The sequence below is a fragment of the Neohortaea acidophila genome (genome assembly GCF_010093505.1).
Source record: "Neohortaea acidophila strain CBS 113389 unplaced genomic scaffold BDY17scaffold_2, whole genome shotgun sequence".
NCBI lineage: Eukaryota > Fungi > Ascomycota > Dothideomycetes > Mycosphaerellales > Teratosphaeriaceae > Neohortaea > Neohortaea acidophila.
Window position 1 is genome coordinate 114,305 of NW_022985511.1, and position 22,247 is coordinate 136,551.

At 59.3% G+C, this 22,247-nt stretch overlaps 11 protein-coding genes across 11 annotated transcripts; 6 read left to right on the forward strand and 5 right to left on the reverse strand.

The window, feature by feature from the left end:
- Positions 1-150: 150 nt before the first annotated feature.
- On the forward strand, positions 151-1,215 carry BDY17DRAFT_239698 (aquaporin-like protein; the record flags this gene model as incomplete). Its single annotated transcript, XM_033730347.1, has 3 exons — positions 151-655; positions 712-855; positions 920-1,215. Coding segments are annotated over 3 exons (945 nt in total), but the record flags the coding sequence as incomplete, so codon positions are not given.
- Positions 1,216-1,619: 404 nt separating this feature from the next.
- On the forward strand, positions 1,620-2,663 carry BDY17DRAFT_320783 (uncharacterized protein; the record flags this gene model as incomplete). Its single annotated transcript, XM_033736507.1, has 1 exon — positions 1,620-2,663. The coding sequence occupies one exon, from the start codon at positions 1,620-1,622 to the stop codon at positions 2,661-2,663; it is 1,044 nt and encodes a 347-aa protein (XP_033592516.1).
- Positions 2,664-2,701: 38 nt separating this feature from the next.
- On the forward strand, positions 2,702-4,370 carry BDY17DRAFT_67915 (putative short-chain dehydrogenases/reductase). The gene is made up of 4 exons (XM_033738605.1): positions 2,702-3,319; positions 3,408-3,494; positions 3,587-3,962; positions 4,024-4,370. The coding sequence occupies exons 1-4, from the start codon at positions 3,061-3,063 to the stop codon at positions 4,043-4,045; spliced, it is 744 nt and encodes a 247-aa protein (XP_033592517.1). The 5' UTR covers positions 2,702-3,060; the 3' UTR covers positions 4,046-4,370.
- BDY17DRAFT_246019 (short chain dehydrogenase) lies at positions 4,204-5,007 on the forward strand (the record flags this gene model as incomplete). Its single annotated transcript, XM_033730684.1, has 1 exon — positions 4,204-5,007. One exon carries the CDS (start codon positions 4,204-4,206, stop codon positions 5,005-5,007), a length of 804 nt encoding a protein of 267 aa, XP_033592518.1.
- Positions 5,008-5,079: 72 nt separating this feature from the next.
- On the reverse strand, positions 5,080-6,195 carry BDY17DRAFT_290591 (uncharacterized protein). Its single transcript, XM_033732533.1, has one exon. It carries the CDS (start codon positions 6,101-6,103, stop codon positions 5,300-5,302), a length of 804 nt encoding a protein of 267 aa, XP_033592519.1. The 5' UTR covers positions 6,104-6,195; the 3' UTR covers positions 5,080-5,299.
- A 1-nt stretch (position 6,196) lies between these two features.
- On the reverse strand, positions 6,197-6,807 carry BDY17DRAFT_290592 (uncharacterized protein). Its single transcript, XM_033732534.1, has one exon. The coding sequence runs from the start codon at positions 6,717-6,719 to the stop codon at positions 6,480-6,482; it is 240 nt and encodes a 79-aa protein (XP_033592520.1). The 5' UTR covers positions 6,720-6,807; the 3' UTR covers positions 6,197-6,479.
- A 1,666-nt stretch (positions 6,808-8,473) lies between these two features.
- On the reverse strand, positions 8,474-9,781 carry BDY17DRAFT_245395 (uncharacterized protein; the record flags this gene model as incomplete). The annotated part of the gene is made up of 1 exon (XM_033730627.1): positions 8,474-9,781. One exon carries the CDS (start codon positions 9,779-9,781, stop codon positions 8,474-8,476), a length of 1,308 nt encoding a protein of 435 aa, XP_033592521.1.
- A 1,318-nt stretch (positions 9,782-11,099) lies between these two features.
- Positions 11,100-12,629, forward strand: BDY17DRAFT_275474 (uncharacterized protein). Its single transcript, XM_033731986.1, has 3 exons — positions 11,100-11,735; positions 11,795-12,188; positions 12,256-12,629. The coding sequence occupies exons 1-3, from the start codon at positions 11,274-11,276 to the stop codon at positions 12,474-12,476; spliced, it is 1,077 nt and encodes a 358-aa protein (XP_033592522.1). The 5' UTR covers positions 11,100-11,273; the 3' UTR covers positions 12,477-12,629.
- Positions 12,630-13,448: 819 nt separating this feature from the next.
- Positions 13,449-15,086, reverse strand: BDY17DRAFT_314966 (Pre-mRNA splicing factor PRP21 like protein-domain-containing protein; the record flags this gene model as incomplete). Its single annotated transcript, XM_033735868.1, has 1 exon — positions 13,449-15,086. The coding sequence occupies one exon, from the start codon at positions 15,084-15,086 to the stop codon at positions 13,449-13,451; it is 1,638 nt and encodes a 545-aa protein (XP_033592523.1).
- Positions 15,087-15,533: 447 nt separating this feature from the next.
- BDY17DRAFT_245600 (Dolichyl-phosphate-mannose-protein mannosyltransferase-domain-containing protein) lies at positions 15,534-18,468 on the forward strand (the record flags this gene model as incomplete). Its single annotated transcript, XM_033730644.1, has 2 exons — positions 15,534-17,888; positions 17,944-18,468. The coding sequence occupies 2 exons, from the start codon at positions 15,534-15,536 to the stop codon at positions 18,466-18,468; spliced, it is 2,880 nt and encodes a 959-aa protein (XP_033592524.1).
- Positions 18,469-18,596: 128 nt separating this feature from the next.
- Positions 18,597-22,245, reverse strand: BDY17DRAFT_290598 (uncharacterized protein). The gene is made up of 3 exons (XM_033732535.1): positions 20,460-22,245; positions 20,138-20,407; positions 18,597-20,080 (listed from the first exon to the last, which is right to left on the reverse strand). Exons 1-3 carry the CDS (start codon positions 21,828-21,830, stop codon positions 18,977-18,979), a joined length of 2,745 nt encoding a protein of 914 aa, XP_033592525.1. The 5' UTR covers positions 21,831-22,245; the 3' UTR covers positions 18,597-18,976.
- Positions 22,246-22,247: the final 2 nt, after the last annotated feature.

Genomic DNA, 22,247 nt, shown 5'->3' on the forward strand with positions numbered 1-22,247 from the left:
CACTCCAAACCACCCGACACAATACCAACCCCAAAGACAACCAAGATGAACCATCTAACCGGCGACGCCATGGACCGCTCCGACAGCGACACGCCCGAGAAGCCCGGCACCGTGACAACGACCAAGAACCAGATGTACATCCCCGGCATCGGATACATCCCCAACAACATCCGCAACCACTTCGTCGCCTTCATCGGCGAGTTCTTCGGCACTTTCATGTTCTTCTTCATGGCCTTTGCCGCCGCGCAGATTGCCAACTTGGCCGCTTCGCAGTCCATTGCGGGCGAGAGTGCTGCACAGCAAAAGTTCGCAATGGGGCACAGCGCGAACATCGATACGCTGATGTACATTGCTCTTGGCTTTGGATTCTCCCTTGCTGTGAATGCGTGGGCCTTTTTCCGAATCAGTGGAGGCAGGTACCTCTTATCATTGCGGCCCATGGATGTCACTGACTTGGTTGTAGGTCTCTTTAATCCCGCCGTCGCAATGGCCTTGGCCATCGTTGGGGTCATAGGTCCTGTCCGAGCCATCGTAGTCACTATTGCCGAACTCGTGGGCGGGATCGCCGCGGCGTATGCGGTGTCTGGTCTCTTCCCCGGCGCGTTGGATGTGACGACTCACCTCAACGCCACCACGGGCTCGGCTCGCGGCGTCTGTAAGTGACCGTCTCTAGTGGGGAAACGCGTCTGCGAGGCTGACAGGCGTCCACAGTCATCGAGATGTTCCTCACCGCTCAGCTGGTCTTTGTCATCCTCATGCTCGCGGCGGAGAAGCACAAGGGGACCTTCCTCGCGCCCCTCGGAATCGGCCTCGCGCTGTTCATCACCCAGCTGGCCGGCGTCTTCTTCACAGGTGGTAAGTCTGCAAGAGAATACACCCCATCGTCGTTGCACTGTTGTGCTAACTCGCCAACCACCAGCCTCCTTGAACCCCGCCCGCAGCCTCGGTCCCGCCGTCGTGCTCGACGACTTCCCGGGCTACTTCTGGATCTACTGGGTCGGGCCCGGCCTCGGCGGAGCCCTGGCAGCTGGCGTCTACCTCTTCTTCAAGCACTTCCGCTTCAACACGGCGAATCCCGGCGCCGACTTCGACGACCGCGAAGCGGGCAACTTCGTCTTCGACGAAGAGAACGCCTACAACGTGGCGGATGTGCAGCGGCCGAGCATTCTGTCATCCACGGACAATGAGGCCAGCCGCAGTCGGAGCCCGGGGAGCACTAAGCCGGCTACTTCACCGCTTGCGTAGAGGGATGGGCGTGTGTGCTTGAGCGGTGGACGACGGTCTGCTGCAGCTCGCCAGTATATTCGAGTTCGGCGTGTACGTGGGGAGTTCAGGCGGGAGATCCATTTGGACAGGCATAGAGGAGATTTGGCGTAGCATCGACAAGAGGTGTAGTTGTCAGACCGTCGTGGCGGTTTATGCAATAGTTAATTGGTTGCTACCTGAATCTTTGAACATGAACTCCGCTCCCGCGCCAGCTCCACCTCACTCCGTGTTAATCCATCTACTACGATGTAAACGGAGTCTGTTCTTGACCCGGCTCCGCCCAACGTCTCTTTCTCTGACATATAAGCGGCCCCATTCCCCTCCTCGAGCATAATGAACCAAAACGCACAATCATGGTCGACATCCACAAGGTCCGCCGCTCCAACACCGAATACTTCCCCAACCTCCCCTTTGTCGCCGTATTTGTAGGCGGAACGCAAGGAATCGGACGTTACGCCGTCGAGGAGCTCGCAAAGCTCTACTCGCAGCCCATCCTGCGAGTCTACATCCTCGGGCGCAACAAAACGTCAGCAGACGAGGTGCTCGCATCCTGCCGCCGCCTCTGTCCGCACGGCAAGTTCACCTTCGTGCAAGCTCGCAACCTCGCGCTGCTGGAAGACGTCGACGCAACATGCGCCGAGATCATCCGACTCGAGCGGCAAGAAGATCATCCGCGCATCGATCTACTCGTCCAAACGCAGGCGCAAATCCACTTCGGAGCTCGACGGGACACGCCAGAAGGCCTGGATCAGCAGCTGTCGCTCCTCTACTACTCCCGAATCCGATTCATCACCCAGCTCATGCAACTCCTCGAAGCGTCAACGGTACCAAGTGGAGCGCGAGTGGTTTCCATCGACGCCGCCGGTGCCGAGAGCATCCTCCTCCGCGATGATCTGTCCCTCCGAGACCCTCAACATTACAGTATCATGAACGCCAAGTCTCACGCCGCCTACATGACCACCATGGCCTTCGAGCACCTCGCCTCCCAGCACCGGCGTGTAGGCTTAGTGTACATGTATCCTGGCCTGGTATTCGGGCCCGCACATTACGATCCGCAGCTCCCGTGGTGGTTTAAAGCAGGGCGAATGCTGTTGGAGCCGCTGCTGCGCTGGTCTTTCGCCACACCCTCAGCAGACTCCGGAGCGAGGACTCTGTTTCTTGCTTCTGCTTGTTTTGCATCCGCCCAGAACTCCTCGTCGGGGGAGCTAGCGCCAGGGACTGACGGCTCTATCGGCAGTGGATGCTATGCGGTTGGGAGGCTGAATGAGAATCTTGCCACTGACAAGTATACCAGAAAGTATGCCACGCTTAGGGACGAAGAATTGATGGACTTGGTTTGGAAGCATACAACCGACGCGTTTGATACCATCTCAGGAGGCAACAGATTCGACTCATAACAAGGTTCAATCACTTCAAGAAGTATCTAAGCAAGATGTAGTATCGCAGTAAAGGGCGTAGTGATGTACCTCGTGGTCAGGAGTAGATTGAATTCGGGTGTAGGAGAATGATAGAACAGCTAGGTCGAATCAGAGTATAATCCAAAGCAGCCAAACAGCGATGTAGAAGGTAATAAGGGAGACAGAAAGTGGAGTAGAAGCGTGGACATGGGGGGGCCATCTTTCCGCTCCGCTGGAGACGGGAGCGGACGTAAGTTACTGGCGGAACACGCTGACAACAACTATATGAAACAGGCCATCGGGCCTTCTGTCGGGACCCCACTCCATCTGACTCTGAATCTGCTCCCTCCAATCCCAGAAAAAAGGAAGACGAAGGAGAAGAAGACAGGAGTAGAAAATGCCTCCTACCCTGCTCGCCGTCGGAGCGACGGGGAACATTGGCGTCGCCGCCATCCTCGCCGCGCGGAAGTGCCAATACAATGTGCTCGCAATTGTACGCAACCAAGCGAGCGCCGATAAGCTCTTCCAACACGTCGGCTCCCGCGAGGGCATCACTACGGTTGAAGCGGACGTGACGCTGGAAAATGGAGTGCAGAGTGTAGTGGATCGCGTGCGCGCCGGGGAGTTGCCTGCATTTCAGCACGTGCATTCTAGCTGTGAGTTGTCCTCGCTGCTGCTGCAGTTGATCGATGGGCAACTCGAGGACCGAGCGGGTTCGTGTTGGCTGATGAGAAGAGTTTGCAGGTGGTGCGTGGATCGATACACCGCTGAGCGAGATCTCTGTGGCGGACTTCAAGAAAGCGATGAATATCAATTTCGACTCGAACTTCTGTACGTCTCCGTCACAACGCGATGAGTCGCGGGAGTTGGACCATCGTCTGCACCAACGCGAAGAGAAGCACCAAGACTAATTCGTCCACCAGACGCCTACCGCGCCACGATCCCCTACCTCCGCGAGAACCACGAGCCCAGCAGCTTCACCCAATGTACCGGCGCCGCCCCAGACTTTGGCACCGGCGGCGTCACAGGCGCCTCCCAAGGCGCCCTCTTCTCGATGCTCAAAGTTGCGAGCAAAGAGAACGACAAGACCAACGTGCGCGTCAACGAGATCTACCTCTCCGCACGCGTGGACTACGATTCCGTCGCGGAGGGAAAGAAAGGGAGCATTCAAGCGAGCGATTTTGCGAAAGCGTATCAGGGGATTCTCGAGAGGGAGGACTTGAAAGGTGCTCGGGTGACTGTGCACGGGAAAAAGGACTTGGAGGAGTTGAAGATTGCGAAGCTGGTGTCGATGTCTTGGTCGGGTTCGTCGTCTTGATGACCTTTGGTAGATCGGAGAGTTAATGCGACGTCGATACAGTGTGTTGCCTTTGCCTGATTGAATACCTTCGCTGCAATTCATATGGCAGTGCCAGTCGGGAGCTGTCGATGCTGGTCAGCGCTAGCCCATCCGCAGTTGTACACATCTAAGTCAAGATGTCGAGGTACATATAAGCGTTCATCCCCTGGCAAATACTGCTGTTTCTGCAAGGAGCACAAAATGTCGGCCATCTACCCAAGCCTCGCTAACAAGATAATATGCATCACTGGCGGCGCCGAAGGGATCGCTGCTGCCGCCGTGGAGCTCTTCTGCAACCAAGGCAGCCGAGTCATCTTCTTCGACATCTCCAACACCTCAGCAGAAACATTAATAGCCAAGATCCAATCCAAAAAAGACCTCGAAGGCGCGAATAGTCGCACGAGGATTCCGGTCTTCTTCCGCTGCGACGTCACCGACCTCGCCTCCCTCCGCGCGAGCGCACAACACGTTCTCAACGAGTATGGCGGCGTGGACGTTCTCGTCAACAGCGCCGCCTCAGCCGGAGCGAGCAGCCGTGTGCCGTCTGCAGAAGTCACGCCCGAGTCCTGGGAAGCCGATATGAACGTCAACCTCCGCCATGTCTTCTTCCTAACGCAAGCCATTGTACCCGCCATGCAGCGCCAGCGCTCCGGCAGCGTGATCAACATGGGAAGCATCACATGGCGGATCCCGGCGTCCGGAATCCCGATCTACACCGCTGCCAAAGCGGCCATCATGGGCTTGACACGGACACACGCAAAGGAGTTTGGGCCGTACGGCATTCGTGTGAATTCCGTGATGCCAGGGGCGATCGCGACCGAGCGGCAAATTAATGAAGTGCTCACGCCGGAGTATCGGGCGGAGGTGATGCGGAATCAGAGTTTGCAGAGGGATCTGATGCCGCGGGAGGTGGCGAGTGTCATTTTGTTCCTGGCTAGCGAGGATAGTAGTGCGGTGACGGGGAGTAGCTATGTGGTCGACGGAGGCTGGGTGTCGGATCCATGATCTCTTATGCATTGTCTATCTTACGTTCAAGGACGGCAACGAATTCGAGCTGGTGAGTATAAAACGACCGTATGCTTCCTTTCGGCTTCCCCTTTCCACTCGTGCATTTCCTTTGGCCGGCGGAGAGAGGTCATTATAACCACAAGCTGCAACACGACTCTTGTCGAAGGGACGAATTGTAGGCCTACATCAGTGAGGCGGAAACGGTATGGCGTCGAAAAATTGGCCACGACAGGCCGACCATATTGAGCGCTTCAAAGTGTGGCCATGTAGAATATCACTGGGACGCAGCCTATAACTCATCCTTTACCTCTCCATCCAGCGACTCGGCCCCTTTCAGCTTGTCCTTGACGAAGTCCGGCATGTTTGCCGCATCCCCTCCCTCTGCACCGGCTTTCGCACCACCCTTGCCACCCATGAGCCCCGCCGCCCCTCCTTTAGCCTTCATAATCTTATCCAACTTCCCGCCCTTCAACGGCCGCTTCTTCAACGCCGCCGCGCAAATCTTCGGCGGCTCCGGCTTGTCCGTATCCAACACCACCCTGCCCACCGTCTTATACTTGTCATTCTTCGCAAAGAACGCCGTCCAATGATCCAAGCGCTCCTGCACCGCCTGCTTCGCCTCCACGATATCCTCCTTCCGCCGCCGCGCAATCTCCTTGTCGGAAATCTTGCCCAGCTTCTGCATGACCGCCTGCGCCATGCCCGCCAGCTCCGCCATCCCGTACTCCGCCCCGCCTTCAATGTCCGCCTCCCCGGTCGCCGCCTGCTCCATCTGCTCGTCGAGGTACTTGGGCATGTACATGTCTTCCACGCCGTCCATGCGCCACGTGAGTTGCTCCGCGTCGTCCCAGCACTCCGTCACCCAGGCGCGCGAGGCGTCTTTGCCGACAAAGTGGTGGTAGTGGCCGCCGGGGCCGTAGAAGTCGGGCGAGACGGAGACGTCGTAGATGGTGCCGCCGAGGGCGAGGTAGATGGGTTTGGTGGGGTCGGTGCCGTCGTATTCCCGCAGCGCTGCTTCGGTGAGTTGGAGGTCAGCGAGAACGCTGGTGGAAAGGCACAGGAGGGCGGCGAGCGCCATCTTGCGGGGCGCCATTTGGCTTTCGATTATGAGGAGGATGTCGGGGTTGGAAGGGCGAGCAAGATGCTGCCTGACTTATTATGTACTTTTGTCGGAGTCTCTTTGAGGGACACTTGTTTTATAGCTTGACACCTGCTGTGCTAATCCAAGCCGAGGCTGCAGGTGGAGCCGTAGCTTCCGCCCTAAAGCACCTCATCCTCCTCCTCCCCGCTGCAGGTACGAGGCGTCGACGATTGCTCAGGTTTGAGACGACACGAGGGGCGGTTGGAAGGATTCCACGTGCCTCGTGCCGTGCCGGGGTGTTTGACTTCATTTGTGATATGTTGGAGTATCTACCTGCAGTACAGAGAGACTTTTGAATGCCCTTCGCTAGCACTGACCAGCACGTGCTTCACAAGTAGAAGGACCAAATGGCCATGCCAAGCAGCACACCGCTCGCGACCAGCAAATGCGACAGGAAAGTGGCCACATGGCTGCCCCGGGCCCCATTGCCCCGCAGCACAGGTTGAACAAGTAGTCCCACAATGCCCGCGGCCGTCACCGCCGCAATCAGCCGGGGATACCGCGCCTCCCACGACCACGTCAACGGCATGCGCTCATTGTGATACGTGCTGCGATCCACGTGCTGCATCACCTCGAGCGCCCCCGTGTCCGTGTGGCTTTCATCACACACGGGTAGTAATTGCGCCGCCGCCACGGCGAGCACCAGCGCCCCGACCCCTCCCGCAATGACCCCCTTGCCATTCACCCTGCCCGTCGGACCGCGCCCGCCCACGCTGACGCTGAAGATGTTGGCTAAGGCGACGGCGTAGCTGGCTAGAATGGCAAACGGCAGCTGGTTCGCGAGCGCGTCTTTCAGCACCCAGCGTCCACCTTCGGGGAATTCATACGTGCGCGAGGGCACGGGGAGGCACCCGTTGGGCGCGCGGAGGATGAGGAACCATCGGAGGCCCCACATGCGGTTCTGGAGGTAGAGCTCGTGGAGCGGCACGAGGGCGGCGATGAGGACGAGGTTGGCGAGGAGGAAGGCGGCGGTGCCGGTGGGGGGACGGACGGTTCGAGAGGAGCGCGTGAGGAGGGGGAGGAGGGTGGCGGTGGAGAAGACGAGGGCGAAGAGGCCGAACCAGGCCGGCCAGTGGTGTCGGGATTGCGAGGCTGCTAGGAGGAAGCCCGCTAGGAGGGCGGCGGGGGTGAGGGTGTTGGATAGCCAGGCGAGCAGGCTGAGGGCCGACTGGGAGACTGCGGGGATGAGGGGGTGGATGGCCATTGTAGTGGAGGGTGTGTGAAGGAGCGGGGTGGTAGACGGATGGATGTCCTCCAATGCCTCGAGCGCGTTGATGTCGTGGTGATATGTGACGATGTATGAAGCTGCCAGCTTGCAAGTTATTCACGGGACCGTGAACAACGCATACTGCTCTCGTCCGCCCGTAGCTTCCATCCCGCCCATGAGTCTGCCACAGGCACCGTGGCCCCCCGGCACATGACACTGCCACGGCCACCGAAAGTACGATCGCCGTCGGAAAATGCCACCTCCCCACAACGGAAACCCGGCTCCACGTCAGGGGCGTAAATGAGAAGCCCGTTACATAACGACCCCTTGCCACCTCTCCGCCAAAGCAGGCTATACGCCGGCTACATGCGCCGCAGATCCAAGGCTGCGCTTGCCAGCACACACATCACAGGTACCAGGTACAAGCGCGCAGCACACCCACGGACCCCGTTCCGAGCGCACGGCATGACCCGGACAAGTCCGCAGCAAAACAGAGCAAAAAGGGGCGGGCGTGGGGACCACGAGACGAGCAGGTGATGTCAATCGTTGCTACAAAAGGAAGCCGCCAAGGCCCGACCGAGGACGCTAGCGCCGCACTCGCGATCGATGGGAGCAGGGAATGCAAATTGGCTGGCGGTGCTCGACGCTTATATTTGCTTGTTGGGGGCAGCGGGAGGCGTAAGGCGTGCCGATCATCATGATTGCTCGGCAGAAGGCAGAAATGCGGGGACTGACTTCGGCAGGATTCGCGGGGTGCGCGGACCGCGACACCTTCTCCTCACCTCACCCGCTCCCCCCCCCCACCATGCAATTTCGGAGTCGGCAGCGGACGTGGCTGGGCACCGTGCGTAATGCGTACCAGAAGACGACATTTGGGAGCGACTTTTGCAGCGAATGATATCGATTTTTTGGGTAAGGTACAGACGTTTACTTTCAACTTGAATAACCTAGGAAACACGAGCGTACGGCATCTGCCGGGGGCAAAATGAGTGATGATCCATCCCAATTGTCACGCGTCGCGAGGAAAAATTAAACAAGTCCTTCAGTGAAGCGAATGTGAGCCAACGGAAGCCGAAAGCCGCCAAGTCCCTCCCGAGCTCGCCATGGCGAACCGTCTAGCAGTTCTCGGGCGCGTTCGCGGGCGGGTTGGGGCTGTACTTGTGGCCGGGGTAGACGCCGAGGTTGTTGTCGTTCAAGCTCTGCAGCTGCGGGCAGGTGATGCCGCCAAAGACCTTGTTGAGGTAGGGGGTGAAGATGCCGGCGACGGTCGAGGCCAGGGGGTTGGCGTTGACGCTGTCCGGCTGGCCCTGCTGGATGTTCTGGTAGACGAAGCAGGCAAAGTTGTTGCCCTGGAAGAGGTTGTCGGCGTTGTACACGCCGTTGGTGTAGTTGGCCAGGTCGATGCCGGTGTAGGTGTTGACCTTGCCCGTGTTGCCACCGAAGCGGAAGCTGTTGGGGTAGGCGAGGAAGTTGGGGATGAGATCGCCAAACACGCCACCGACGGCCTGGTATTGCTGGGAAGAGGGGCGGCGGTACCAGTTGTTGGGGATGCGCTCCTGACCCGGCTGCCACGAGAAGTTGGGGTAGTCGCCGGTGATGGCGAAGAACTCCTTGAAGATGGCGCCGTTCAGGTAGCCGCCGGGCTGCTGGGCAGTATGGTTGGACATGAACGCGATGACGAAGTTGTACGCAGCAGGCGCAACCAGGGTCGTCGAGAAGAGCGGCGCAAAGTAGTACGGGTTCTGCTGGATGGAGCGGAAGGTGTTGGCCGTGAAGGCCTGCGCGAACTTGTCGAAGGTGTACGAGTCGTCCGCCATGCCCACCTCGTAGGCGTAGGCGTAGCGAGTCGTGCTCAGAGAGTGGGCGTCGCCGTTGTTGATGTACGCGTCGCAACGTCCGATGGAGGTGTCACCTTCGTACTTATTATGGGACCAAGAGATACCCTGGCCGTTCTCGATGATCGGGAGGCCGGCCTGGGGACCGCCGATGGACCAGGTGCCGGTGACTGGGTCGCCGTCAATGGCAACCGCGTACGCGGCCAGGATACCAGCAAGGTCGAGGCTCATGCCGTAGGCGGCACCCAGACCGTTGATGGTCTGGAGGATGGTGGGTGCACCGCTGCGGGGCAGGTAGCCGTGGTTGGCGGCGGCGTTCAGGCCCGGGCAGGGGCCGCGGAGCTGGTTGGTCGCCGGCGACTGGTAGGCATGGGCGCCCGTGACGGAGACGAGCTGCTCCTTGGCGTTGAAGACGCTGCAGGAGTTGATGGCACCGCAGTTGTCACGCGCGGCGCTGGCCTTTTGGGCGGCAGTCGGGTTGTTGGGGTCGTAGGGGATCTGGGAGTTGGGGATGTTGATCTTGGTGTTGCACGTGGCGCTGACCTCGCAGCCCGGAATACCATCCGAACGCTCGACCAGGCTGTTCATCACAGACGGGAAGGCCAATGCGCCCTGAAGGGCCAAAGGCAGAAGGAAGAAAGACTTCATCGTGCTTGTCGAGGAAGAGAAAAAGTGGGAGAAGGAGTGATGAACGAGGGGATAGGATGGGAAAAGCAGGAGTCTTCGACACTCTTATATCCTCGTGCTGGACATGAATGTGGCAACGGTTTTACCGCGATCATCGATCATCGAAATTGATGGCCCGTCCCCACTTCCCCAGCAAACAGCCTTGCAGCGTCGGTGGCTGCGACGGGGCTCCACATAGCCGAGTTGAGGATATACGGGGTAAGGCCGCCGCGTGCGATCGTCGCAGGCAACGGCGGAATGGCGAACCAGTGTTGGATCGCGTGATGGCCGGAAATTGTGGCCGAACGGTTGTGCTCGGCACTCTGTTAACCGTCTGCATCACCGCAAGGCTGTCTTGCGACTGCGAGTGCTGCTCCCCGACATTCACTGAGCAGCACCGCAACAAACAACCAGTCGGCCACCACATTCGTCACGGAGTGCGCGCCGGCAGGTACATGGTACCAAGTATTACACCATCCATCGCATCGAGCGCGCGCAGCCTTCGAGATGGGGGCTAGCGGTTGCAAAACTTGCAGCCCCAGCCGGCAGACGTTTGCGACTATCGATTGCTTGCATATAGCCGGCGCGTAAGAGAGCGCGCGTTTCAGTAATCATCAAGAGCACGGTGGGATGGTGCAATTCCGTACGTACCAGCAGGTACTAGGCAGATGAAGTCGACAGCAAAAGCCTCGCGAACAAGGTTTCGATAATGCGGATCTGCACACTAGCCGCGTTAGGCAGCTCGGCTATGCCGCGTTGGGCGAAAGCTGGGGAAGCCGGGCCAATCAGGGGATTCGCATTACCGCAGAGCAAGATTTCAGGGGACGGCGAGCTGCCTGCACGCGGTTAGGCCGGTCAGCGGATTCGTCTTCGTCGTCGTTGGTACCGTTCGTGGTGCAGCCCACACGTCCCCTTTACTGCATGCTGCTCCCGTGGATCCTCATCACTGCGCCCTGCCCTCTCCACACTCGCCCCCTTTTCCCTTCACCCCGTATTGCCGTAGCGCGCAGCCACATACGTCGTTCAGGGACGGATGTCGCTCCGTCGTGCCTGAGACGGCGTCTCGCGCAAGGCTAGCTGCTGGATGATCGCCAGATCGCATTTTGCAAAGGTCCCCGCGGCCAAGACGGAAGGCCGTCCGATCGCGAGGGTACGCGCGATGCTTTCGCCGTCCCAACCCGCCGCTGGGCGCTCCCAAGGCCCGTTGGCAGGACGAGCATCATCATCATCGCCCACGCCCCCAAGTTCCCAGGCTTATTACAGCCTTCCTGCGTGCCCGGCTATGGGAAACGCGATCGCCCGTGCAAAATCCCCACCTATGTAATAAGTGCGCCGGAGCCCATCGGCTTTTCCCACAGTCCTCTGACCTCGCCTCGTCCATTCGTGCATGCCATTGTAACCCTCCGTCTGCCTCATGCCTCGCCTCTCCCCCTTGGTCGGCGCCGCCCTCGCGGCCACGGCGTTTGCAGCGCCCACCGCCGCCCCGTCCAAGTTCACGTACTACAACCTGACCACGCCGCTCGCCGCGCCATGCGATCTCAACACCGGCCCCGACGGTAACATTTACGCCAGCACTTTCCTCGCCAACAAGCTCGTCGAGGTCGACATCACCTCTGCCAACCCGACGCTGACGGAGATCACCATTCCCTACACCCTGCCTCAACTCCCCGACTCTGCCCTGCCCGCTCGTCTCCAAGGTGCCGGATCCTGCGTGGTGCAGCCCGGCGCGGACGGCAATGTCTACCTTGCCACTGGAGTGCGCAACCAGCTCGCCCAGTACAACCCGCAGACGAAGAAGTTCAAATTCTTCGAGAACTCCGGAGGCACCGCCGGCAACCTGCAACCATTTAACGATGCATGGCCCACAGAGACTGGAGTAGGTCTCCCAGAGCCAGCCCGTCCGCCCACACCTCCTTGCTAACGCGCAACCCACAGCTATGGTTCACGCAAACAACCGCCAACGTCCTGACCTTCTTCGACTACGCAACAGAGCAAATGACAAGCTACGAAGTACCTACCCCACTCTCGTCGCCCGTCGGCGTGTACGTGGTGCCGAGCGGCGACGTGTGGATCTGCGAATTCGTCGGCCAGAAGATTGCCAAATTCGATCCGACGACCAAGCAGTTCACCGAGTACCCCGTGCCCCTCACGCTGCTGGGGCCGGCGGTCGTGCGCGCCTTCACCGGCGGCAAGTACCTGTGGTTTACGGCGATTGCGACCAATGCCATTGGGCGCATTGACATCACCACCGGCGCGTTCAAGACGTATCTCGACACGGCCAACGTCGGGGTGCCGATTGAAGACACGAACGACAAGAATGGCAACGTCTGTGAGTATAATCAATGCAACAACATTTGTCCTTGTCAAGCCCACTCGCTAACCTTTTTCCCGCGCAGGGTTTTCCACCGCCCTCTCCAACACCCTCAACTACATCACCCCGAGCACGGGCAAAATCACCGCCATCCCGCAGCCCGACAGCGGCATCACCTCGCTGCCCGTCTCCCTGCCCCCCGTCGCCAACATCGCCGTCCACTACGTGTCGCAAGACAATTCCATCTGGTTCACTCAACTGGCTGCCAACCGCGTCGGTCGCTACCAGCTGTCCGGCAATCAGTAGACGCAGTATTGATGAACGGGCGTTGCTTGGGAGGAACTTTGCCGTGGTCTCTGACTATTCTTGGGTAAAAGGTTGGGCGAAAGGCCTCAACGAAAGATGTCATTATTACCACTTGCCTTCTATTCTATATTCAGCTACTAGAATATATTCAGTTCTCGTTGCTAATGCCCTCGTCTGATACCTTGATTGCGTTTTGCACCACCCCGGCTTCAACCCCGCAGCCTCGCACGTGGAAGTGTGCGGGGCCAGATAAGCTGCACCTGTGAGCGACATGGCATGATAAGAGCAGGACACTAGATCGTTCCCCGGCACGACGATCGCCGCCGGGAAGGGCAGATGGCGCGTTTCATCTATTCCACGTGCCCTGAAGGCTAGCTAGCTAGACATCAGTCCCCCAACCTTACCAGCCCAAGCAACGAGCGATGCAATGTCCCCAACACACAATCCAGCAACCCAGCCCAGTAATTTCGGCACGGGCGCCCAGGTACATTTGGTCAAAAAATGCGGGTGGTGTGGATGGCGGTGGTCGTGCTTGATCTGCCTTCTTTGACAAACGAGTCTCTCATGGGGAAAGCGGAGACGACGTATACTGAGAAGGGGGCAGGCATGTGGTGCGTGATGAATATTTGGGAGCAGCGGGTTATTGAGAAGGGGAAAGGGGAGAGGGATAAGGGACGACGACGAGGGCGTCATGTTTGACTCTCTGCTGTTTGTTGGGTATTGCTTTTGGTCCGGTTTGTGCGAACAATGGAGCCATCTGGTGTAGTCGGGTACTTCCCTGCCCTTTGAAGTTGCTGACACGGCGCAATACTAGGCGACGACGTGGTCCAGGAATCGGTAGTGACGGTGTTTACTCGTCGCGCTGGGGAGTAATGGCTATCGCCTGACGTCGTGCTGTGGTATTTCCGGTCTGTAGTAGCGGATCCGGCAATGCGAACCGTTTCCACTCAATCACCAATGCACCCCAATCTCTCATCCATTCCTCGCCCTCTCATGAATCAGCCGAATCTGCTCCTGCACATCCAGCTTACCGTCAGCCCCCGGCGCGCCTTGCGTTCCGGGAGCGACAGTCGGCGTCTTGCCCACCATCGTCGCAGCCTGACTCGGCACGCCGCTGATGCCATCATACGCCCCCAGCTCCGCCCTCTTCCTCCTCTCCAACTCCTCCTCGCTGACGGCCAGCCCAGTCACCGGATCGAAAACGTCGGTGCGCTGACTGGCCAAGCGCTTGAGGTTGTTCGCCACATCCGCAGTGCTGAGATTGGTGGTCGAACTCCTGTGCTGCGCCGTGCGGTACTGCTCGCGCCAGTTGGGATCGAGCAGCTCGATGCGCATGTGCTCTGCCATTTCTGCGTTGGGGATGGCTTGTTTGCAGTTCGGACAGATGGACGTGCCGCTCGACTTTTGTGCGCGCGCTTGCGCGGCGGGCACGTAGTCTTTGCGGATCTTCATGGGGTTGGTGGAGGTGCGGGCGGCTTCTTGGGCGGCGCGTGCACGCGCTCTGTCGGCTTGGAGGGTGGATAGACGATCTTGCTCTTCGTTCTGCTGGGCTTGCTGTGGTGGGGGTTGGTATGGTTGGTTTTGAACGGGGGTGGGCTGAGTAGATGGCGGTCGTTGGCCGTTGACTGCCGGTTGCTGTGGGGTAGGGGTGGCGTTGTTATAGAACGAGTCGTAGTCCTCGAAGGTTGGCATGGCCTCCTCGATTCTGCGGTCGGCCCCGACGCGCATGGCCGCCTTCTGCTCGAGACTGGCGCTCTGCAGGTCGTTGAGCGTGGTAGGTGCGGGGAGGTTGGCATTATCGTCTCGTTCATCAAAGACTACCGTCTCCACCACCACAAAGTCGTGCCAGTCGATTTGTGCATATGCAATCTTCTCTTTCTCCTCCTTCTCTTCCTGCGCCACCTTTTGCGACTCTTGATATTTCACCCATTCCGCTCGCTTCTTCGCCCGATCCAACATGCGGAAGCGGTTCTGCACGTTGGCCTCGAGTTCGGTGATTCTCTTCTTCTGCGGCCGTCCTCCGTCCACCGAGTCACCGGTCAGGAGATCGGTGTATTGATCCACGAGTCGGCTGAAGAACTGGTAGAGACTGTGTTGAGGCCGAAGAAAGTCGAATTGAAAGTTGCCCGCCTCGCGCTGCGACAAGGCCGTCATCCAACTCCGACCGTTTTTGGCGACGAACAGGGCGGTCAGCTTGACCACCTCCAAGTCCTGCGCATTGATGTTGGGCATGCGCGCGCTGAATTGGAACTCTTCCGGTTGCTCTGGGCCCTTCCTCTCTTCCCTCCCTGCAAACGTCGCTCCCGTGCCGCCCTCGCCTGCCTTCCTGCCCGCGCTGATGTTGTTTCCACGGCCTTCCTTGATCTCCTGGATCCGCCAGCGATAGTATGAGTGATATGCGTCTTCGGGCAGGAGAAAGGTCATCTTGGAGCCGGCCTGGCCTCCACGTAGCCGCTCTTCGAAGGCAGCGCCATTGCGAGCGACGTAGCCGGCTGTCTTCTCGATGTTGACGCGCACGTTCTTGGGAGGCAAGACGACTCCATCCGGCACCTTGCTGGACAGTTGATCCAGAACAGACTCACTGTCTGGGGCGGGAGAAGATGCCGCCATGCTTGAATGGAAGGGGAGGGAGGGTGGGTAGAGTGAGTGGCTCGAGGAAACTGAAGTCGAAGATATCTCAAAGTCTAAAGAACCAGGTGGCGGCAGCGGGACGGGCCGCGCGCTAATGCAGACCCCTTACCGAACGAGGCAGCGGCGGTCGGGGATATTTTTGGCCACGTAAGGGAAGTCGAGGTCGCGTACGGCTTGTCGAGAAGCTTCATTGTATCCCTGCCGTCCATCGCTTCTCCCATCTCTCCCATCTTCCTCTTCTCACACACTCCTTTTCATCCCCATTGACCCGCCATTGACTACTGATTCCCACCATCCGCCACGCATTGGAAGCACGTGGGCGGCCAGAAAGAGCAAGGCTGAAGCGCTGCATGGGAGTCTAGCACTCACCCACGAACCGCGACCTTCCCCCTCTTCTCAACGTCCACACCCACGACCACATCCACAATGGCACCCAAGACGCGATCTCCCGCTCCGGCGCATCGCGAGACACAGCCCACCGCCGCGCAGCCGGGCACCTCACCCCAGAAACAGATGGTGCAGTCCTCGCCCAACAAACCACCCTATCCCTCCTACGACTACACCTCCAAGGGCGTCCGGGACACCAGCATCAACAAGCTGGCGTCCAGCGACTACCAAGCCCTTGCCGTCGTCACCCTCATCGCCCTCTTTGTGCGCGTGTTCCGCATCTACCAGCCCACCCAGGTCGTCTTCGATGAGGTCCACTTCGGCGGCTTCGCCAGCAAGTACATCAAGGGCAAATTCTTCATGGACGTCCATCCTCCCTTGGCCAAGTTGTTGCTCACATTGGCCGGCTGGCTGGCCGGCTTTGACGGCGAGTTCGACTTCAAAGACATTGGCAAGGACTACCTCGAACCCGGCGTGCCTTACGTCGCCATGCGCATGCTGCCGGCCATCTTTGGTGTCATGACCGTCTCCGCCATGTTTTTGGCCTTGAAGGTCGCCGGATGCAGGACATTCACCGCCACCATGGGGGCTTTGTTGGTGGTGTTTGAGAACGGGCTGTTGACGCAGAGTCGCTTGATCTTGCTCGACTCCCCGCTCGTCATCTTCACCGCCATGACCGCCGTGAGCTGGATGAGCTTCACCAACCAGCACGAGCTTGGCCCCAGCAAGGCCTTCAAGCCTGCTTGGTGGTTCTGGCTGGCCTTTTCCGGCCTTTGTCTTGGCGCGACAGCCAGCGTCAAGTGGGTCGGCCTCTTCACCATCGCGTGGGTGGGCTCTCTGACCGCCCTCCAACTCTGGGTCCTCCTTGGCGATACGAGGAATGTCACTGCCCGCATTTGGTTCAAACACCTCTTTGCGCGCATCTTCTGCCTCATCGTCATTCCCATCGCCTTCTACATGGCCATGTTTGCCATCCACTTCGTCTGCCTCGTCAATCCTGGTGATGGTGATGGCTTCATGTCGTCGGAGTTCCAGTCCACCCTCAACACCAAGTCCATGGCTGACGTCCCTGCCGATGTTGCCTTTGGCGCTCGCGTCTCCCTCCGACACCACAACACGCAGGGTGGATACTTGCACAGCCATCAACACATGTATCCCGAAGGCAGCAAGCAACAGCAAATCACTCTCTACCCCCACAAGGATGACAACAACATGTGGTTGCTCGAGAACACCACTCAGCCGATCAACTGGGCCATCGACCCCTCCGGCAACACCACCATTCCCGGTCCGATGGCGTGGGACAAACTCGACCCGGAATTCATTACTGATGGCAGCGTTCTGCGTCTCTATCACATCAACTCCGACCGCCGTCTGCACTCCCACGACGTTCGCCCTCCCGTCACCGAGGCCGACTGGCAGCAAGAAGTGTCTGCGTACGGCTACGAGGGCTTCGAGGGCGATGCGAACGATTACTTCCGCGTGGAGATTGTCAAATCGCTGTCTCATGGCGCCGCCGCCAAAGAGCGCGTGCGGACCATCGAGACAAAGTTCCGCCTCGTGCACATCATGACGGGCTGCGCGCTGTTCTCCCACAAGGTCAAACTCCCCGACTGGGGCTTTGAGCAACAGGAAGTCACGTGTGCCAAGCAAGGTACTCTGCCGAACAGCATCTGGTACATCGAACAGAACGCCCACCCCATGCTGAAGGAGGACTCCGACAAGGTCAACTACCGCAACCCCGGCTTCCTCGGCAAGTTCTGGGAATTGCAAAAGGTGATGTGGGTGACCAATGCCGGGCTCGTCGAGTCCCATGCCTGGGATTCCCGACCCCCTAGCTGGCCTATTCTGCGTCGCGGCATCAACTTCTGGGGCGCGGCGCACCGCCAGATCTACCTCATCGGCAACCCGATTATCTGGTGGAGCAGCACCGCCGCCATCGGGCTATACGTCGCGTTCAAGGGCTTGTCGGTGCTAAGGTGGCAGCGCAGCTGCAACGACTATCAACACGACACCTTCCGCCGCTTCGACTACGAAATCGGCATGACCGCGCTCGGCTGGGCCTTCCACTACTTCCCCTTCTTCCTGATGGACCGCCAGCTCTTCCTCCACCACTACTTCCCCGCCCTCTTCTTCGCCATCATGGCGCTCTCCCAGATCTACGACTTCGTTATGTTCCGCGTCGGCCGCTTCGGAGAGGGCACGTTCAGTCTGCGCGGCGTGAAGCACCTCCCCGCCGTCGGCATGGTGGCCGGCACGCTCTTCTTGGCGCTCAGCATCGTCGTCTTTGCCCTCTATGCCCCGCTCGCGTACGGCAATCAGTGGACGAAGAGCCAGTGTCAGCGCGTTAAGCTGTTCGAGTCTTGGGACTGGGACTGCGACAATTTCCCCGCGACCGTGAGTCCCCCCTCCCACACCCCTTCTCACCCCGCTCTCAGCTAACACGCCACAGTACGAGCAATACGAACTCGCCTCCACCTTCCCAGGCAGCGGCGCAGCCGCCGCAACCTCGCAAGCAGAACACGGGCCCCCGCCCCCGATCGCCGAAGACCCGAGCAAAGACGTCTTCGTCACCGGCGGCCCCGTCCCGCCCCCAGGAGGCAGCATCACAGAAGAGAAAATCGAGTACCGCGACGAAAACGGCAACCTGCTCGACGCAGAGCAAGTCGCCGCTCTCCAAGGCGCCGTCTCCTTCTCCACGCGCTACGAGACGCGCACGCGCCTCGTCGACGAGCATGGAAATGAGCTTCTCAATGAGATTGTCGGCGAGGATGCGGGTGGGTACGCGGGCACGAGTGCTGATGGGGTGGATCCGGGGACGGCGAATGCGAAGGGTGAGGGGCAGGGGAGTGCGGCGCCGCCGCGCGTGGGTGTTAAGGAGGATGTAAGGAAGGAGAAGGCTGTGAATGATGCGAGGGCGACGGCGGAGCCGGAGAGTGAGGAGGTTGTGAGGGAGACGGGGAGGGATGAGTTGTGAGTGGGTTGTTGGTGGGGACGATGTGTGAGGAGTGGAGATATGGCGTTGGGATGGACGGACGGAGTGATGTAGAGATTAGCGTAGTTTACTTACTCAAGGTCGCGGAAAGCAACAAAACAAGTGAGGTACTGGTTTCAAATCTTCACTTGACTGCGCAAGCTGGCTCATATCGGGGTGCACTGATAGCCTCGACTCCTCGATCGCCTAACAGTCGACATTTGAGAATAGATGAGATGATGTGCAATATTTGGACAAAGTTATCTATACCTTGTGCACAGAAGTCAAGTCAACCTCCCAAGGCATGGAAGTGAGAAGCGCAATCGAACGCACACAAGCGGTGCAGCGCGGAAAGCGATCGCCGCTCAGCTTGCGCGCGACAGAGAGAACAGAAGAATTGCGCTTTTTCCCTCCCTCGCCCATGTGTTCCCCATCGCTAATGCAGAGGAAACGACTTGTTCACCACCTTATCGGCCACAGCACGCTCGCCTCACCTTCGTCAATCACTCTCTCACCCCCTCATCCGCTCGTACAGCAGAATGTAGGCAACCTTGTTATCCCTCACGCCCTCCTTCCTCGCCGTAGCGGGCGTAGGCGTCTTCTTGCCCGTGTTGCTAGGCGTGACGGAGCCGGTGGTCGTAGCGACAGAAGCCCACTTGCGACTATGGCCAGGAACATGACCGTTAACCTCCGACCAAGGCGCATTGTCATTCTCGCGGTCCTCGGCGTCGTGCTCTGCTTCATCAAGCCCTTGGTAAATGTTGCGCTGCTTCTGCAGTTCCTGGTCTGCTTTGTGCTGCTCTAGCGCGCGGGCGAGGAGTTTGGGATCCTCTTCTGCGCCGCCTTCGGCAACGTCTTCGGGCCGGATGCGCCGGATGACGGTGTCGTCCATGCGGATCCATTCGCGGCCGTCGGGGCGAAGGACGTCGACGGTGTAGTGGCCTCCTGCGGCGGATTTGCCGTGGTGGTAGACGACGCTGGTGAGGCGGTATTTGGGCGGACCGCCTTTGACGGCTAGACCGCCACGCTTGGTCGGCTGGAAGACCTCGCGGGGTATTTCCAACTCGAGCGGGTAGCCCACCTTCTTCCAAATCTTCTGCGTGCCGGTGAGGTTGTTGTCGTACTGGAAGCGTTTGAGGTGCAGAATGAGGACCGGGGGGAGGCTGTCGATGAAGACTTGTTTCTTGGCGGAGTTGGATCGGCCGCCAAAGTCGCCGGTCAGAGCTTCGGTGCGCGTCAGACCTTTCAATGCGTCGACGATATTGTTGACGTTCGACGCTCCGATGTCGAGCTGGAGAGGCTTGTACTGCTCCAGCGTGACCGATGGTTGCGAGCCCGGCACACGAAGCTCTGACCGCAAGTGCCCGCCGAAGATCTTTGTGATGGGCGATGGGGCGTCTTGTTGGCCAGTGGTGCGGGTAACGGCTGCTCTCTGTTTGGGGCCAACCTCGAACCAACCGTCGGCGGATGTTAGAGACACCTCGGACGTGGGAGAAGTGACCCCATTCTCCTCTGCTTTGTCGACAGTCTGGCCACGCATGACAGCCACGCACTCATCATGCAATCCTTCGAGCAAGAATCCAAGGAACTCCTCCGCATCTTGTTGATGCCCACGCTAGAAGAATGTCAGCAACCAAAATGGGACGTCATGTCAAGAGCATCTGCAACTCACCCTCATGCTGACGAATCTGTCCAGCTTCCTGATGGCATCGTAGACATACTCCGGCGTCACCGGCTCCCCATACTGTTCGAGTTGCTGCTGGCTGAGCAGCATCCGCAGCATGTCGCTCGACTCTGCCGAAGCCATCACGCGGAACTCCTTCATAAACATAATCATTGCATCGAGTAAGGGGGTATCACTTTTCATGGAGTGTACAGTCCGGAGGCGCATCTGGTCTAGGAAGTTGTAGAAGGGTACGCAAAAAACGAGGACCTGAAGGATCTGTGCGGGGTCGTGTCAGTCACCGCGCAGGCCGAACCTGTGGAGGACTTACAGAGTTCATATAACACATGTTCCCGGTGTTCACCAGTCCTCTGGGTTCTAGAAATGAGAGCTTTGCGTCGATCTGCACGCTGTACTGCTTGAGTGCATCGGCGGCTGATGCGTTGCTTGGAAGCGTGACACCGCTCGTGATGACACCGCCGTTGGGTACGCTCGAAGACGATGGCAAGACGGCGTTCCGCTTGACCAGGTCGGCCCATGACTTGGGTGCAGGCTTTGATGGCGGCGACGGTGCCGGAGTGGCTTCTTCCGCGGATCCATCTCCTCCACTAGCACTGGGCTTCTGCTCCTCGATCACGGGTGTAGACAGTTCAGAAGGGGTGGACTTTCGTTCCGACGCCTCGGCGATGGCCGGAGATGAGAGCTTAGGCTTGTTGAAGCCCGGGAGGTTGGGGATGGCGATCGCGGTGCGAGTGTCCCGTCGAATATGCTGCGATGGCTGCGGGGCCGGTTTGGGCAATGAAAGCTCAGGCTGAGTTGTAACGATGGGGGTGGAGTGTTGCGGATAGTCTCGCTCCGACGGAGCCTGTGAAGTCGCTGGCGTCTCCAATTCCGACGGCGCAGCAATTGTGGATACCTCGGAAGCCGCTTCGTCTGGAGTCGGCTCGCGACCTTCGTGCTCGACCGCATCTTGTTGGCTGAGGGGTTCTGCCGAGGCGGGGAAGATGGTGACCGCGTCTTCAGTGACCTGCCGTCTTCTACGACGTCTTGCCGACCTTGGGGGAAATGTAGCATCTGGCGTAGAATACCAAGGAAGAGGAGGATAGAAGGGCATCCTTTCGAATGGTGCTATCGAGACCGAGGTCGACTGACGCCGAGTGACCGGCTCTGAAGGTGTGGCCTCCCTCTCATGCACGGGTTGTTCTTGCTCGTGATTCGGGGTGTGTATGGGCGATGGAGGTGCGACTGGGGATGCTATCCGTTGCGGCGTAGCTTCGGTAGTGAGGTGCGGAGAAGGCGCAGTCTTGGTGGGCGGAGGTGGATGGGGAGGAGCCGGAGTGTGTCGCGTGACAGGAGTGGCCGAGGGTTGAAAGGGTTGGGAAGTCACCACCATCGGGGAGCGAGGCTGGTACTGCGGCACCTGCTGGTGAGGGAGTGGTTGTTGCGGCAGGGGAGGAGGCGGAGGCTGGTAGTAGGCCTGCATCGGGGCGTATGCGGGCTGCCATCGTGGAGGAGGGTAGTGTTGGGGTGGCGCGGCTGGATGAGGGTAGTACGGGCCGGGTTGAGGATATGGGGGATATGCCGGATGGATAGGTGATTGCGGCTGTACAGGATGATGGTAGTGATGGTATTCCTGCTGGCGGCGCGAATGGGGATGTGCGGGTGGCATGTGCGGGCCCAGGCCCGCCGACATGTGGTTCATGCCGGGCTAGGAGCCCTCGCCCCGGACAGGCGGCGGCGGTCCCTCAGACCAACTCTACCGCCTACGAGGTGAGGAAAGCGGTCGGGATGGTGTGGTGGGCACTGTTCGGCCACATTGGTGCCGAGAGGGACGATTCGAAGGGGAGCTGCGGTGAAGGAGAGTGTCGAGGAGGCAGCTGAGACTCGGACGCAGGGAGATACGCCTGAGGGATGGCGCACACGCTGTCGCCCAGGGCAGGCGCTGATGCTATTCCCGAGGGCTTCACGAGATCTCCAATAATAAGGAGGTTGTGGGGGAGAAGAGTGGATGGAGAGGAGGGGATGAAGGACAGATTGGAGGTGCACGTGTTGAACAAAATGAGGCCGACGTCGAGAAGTCCCGAGCTCGGGGAAAGTTTAATATTGCAGCGCACGGACC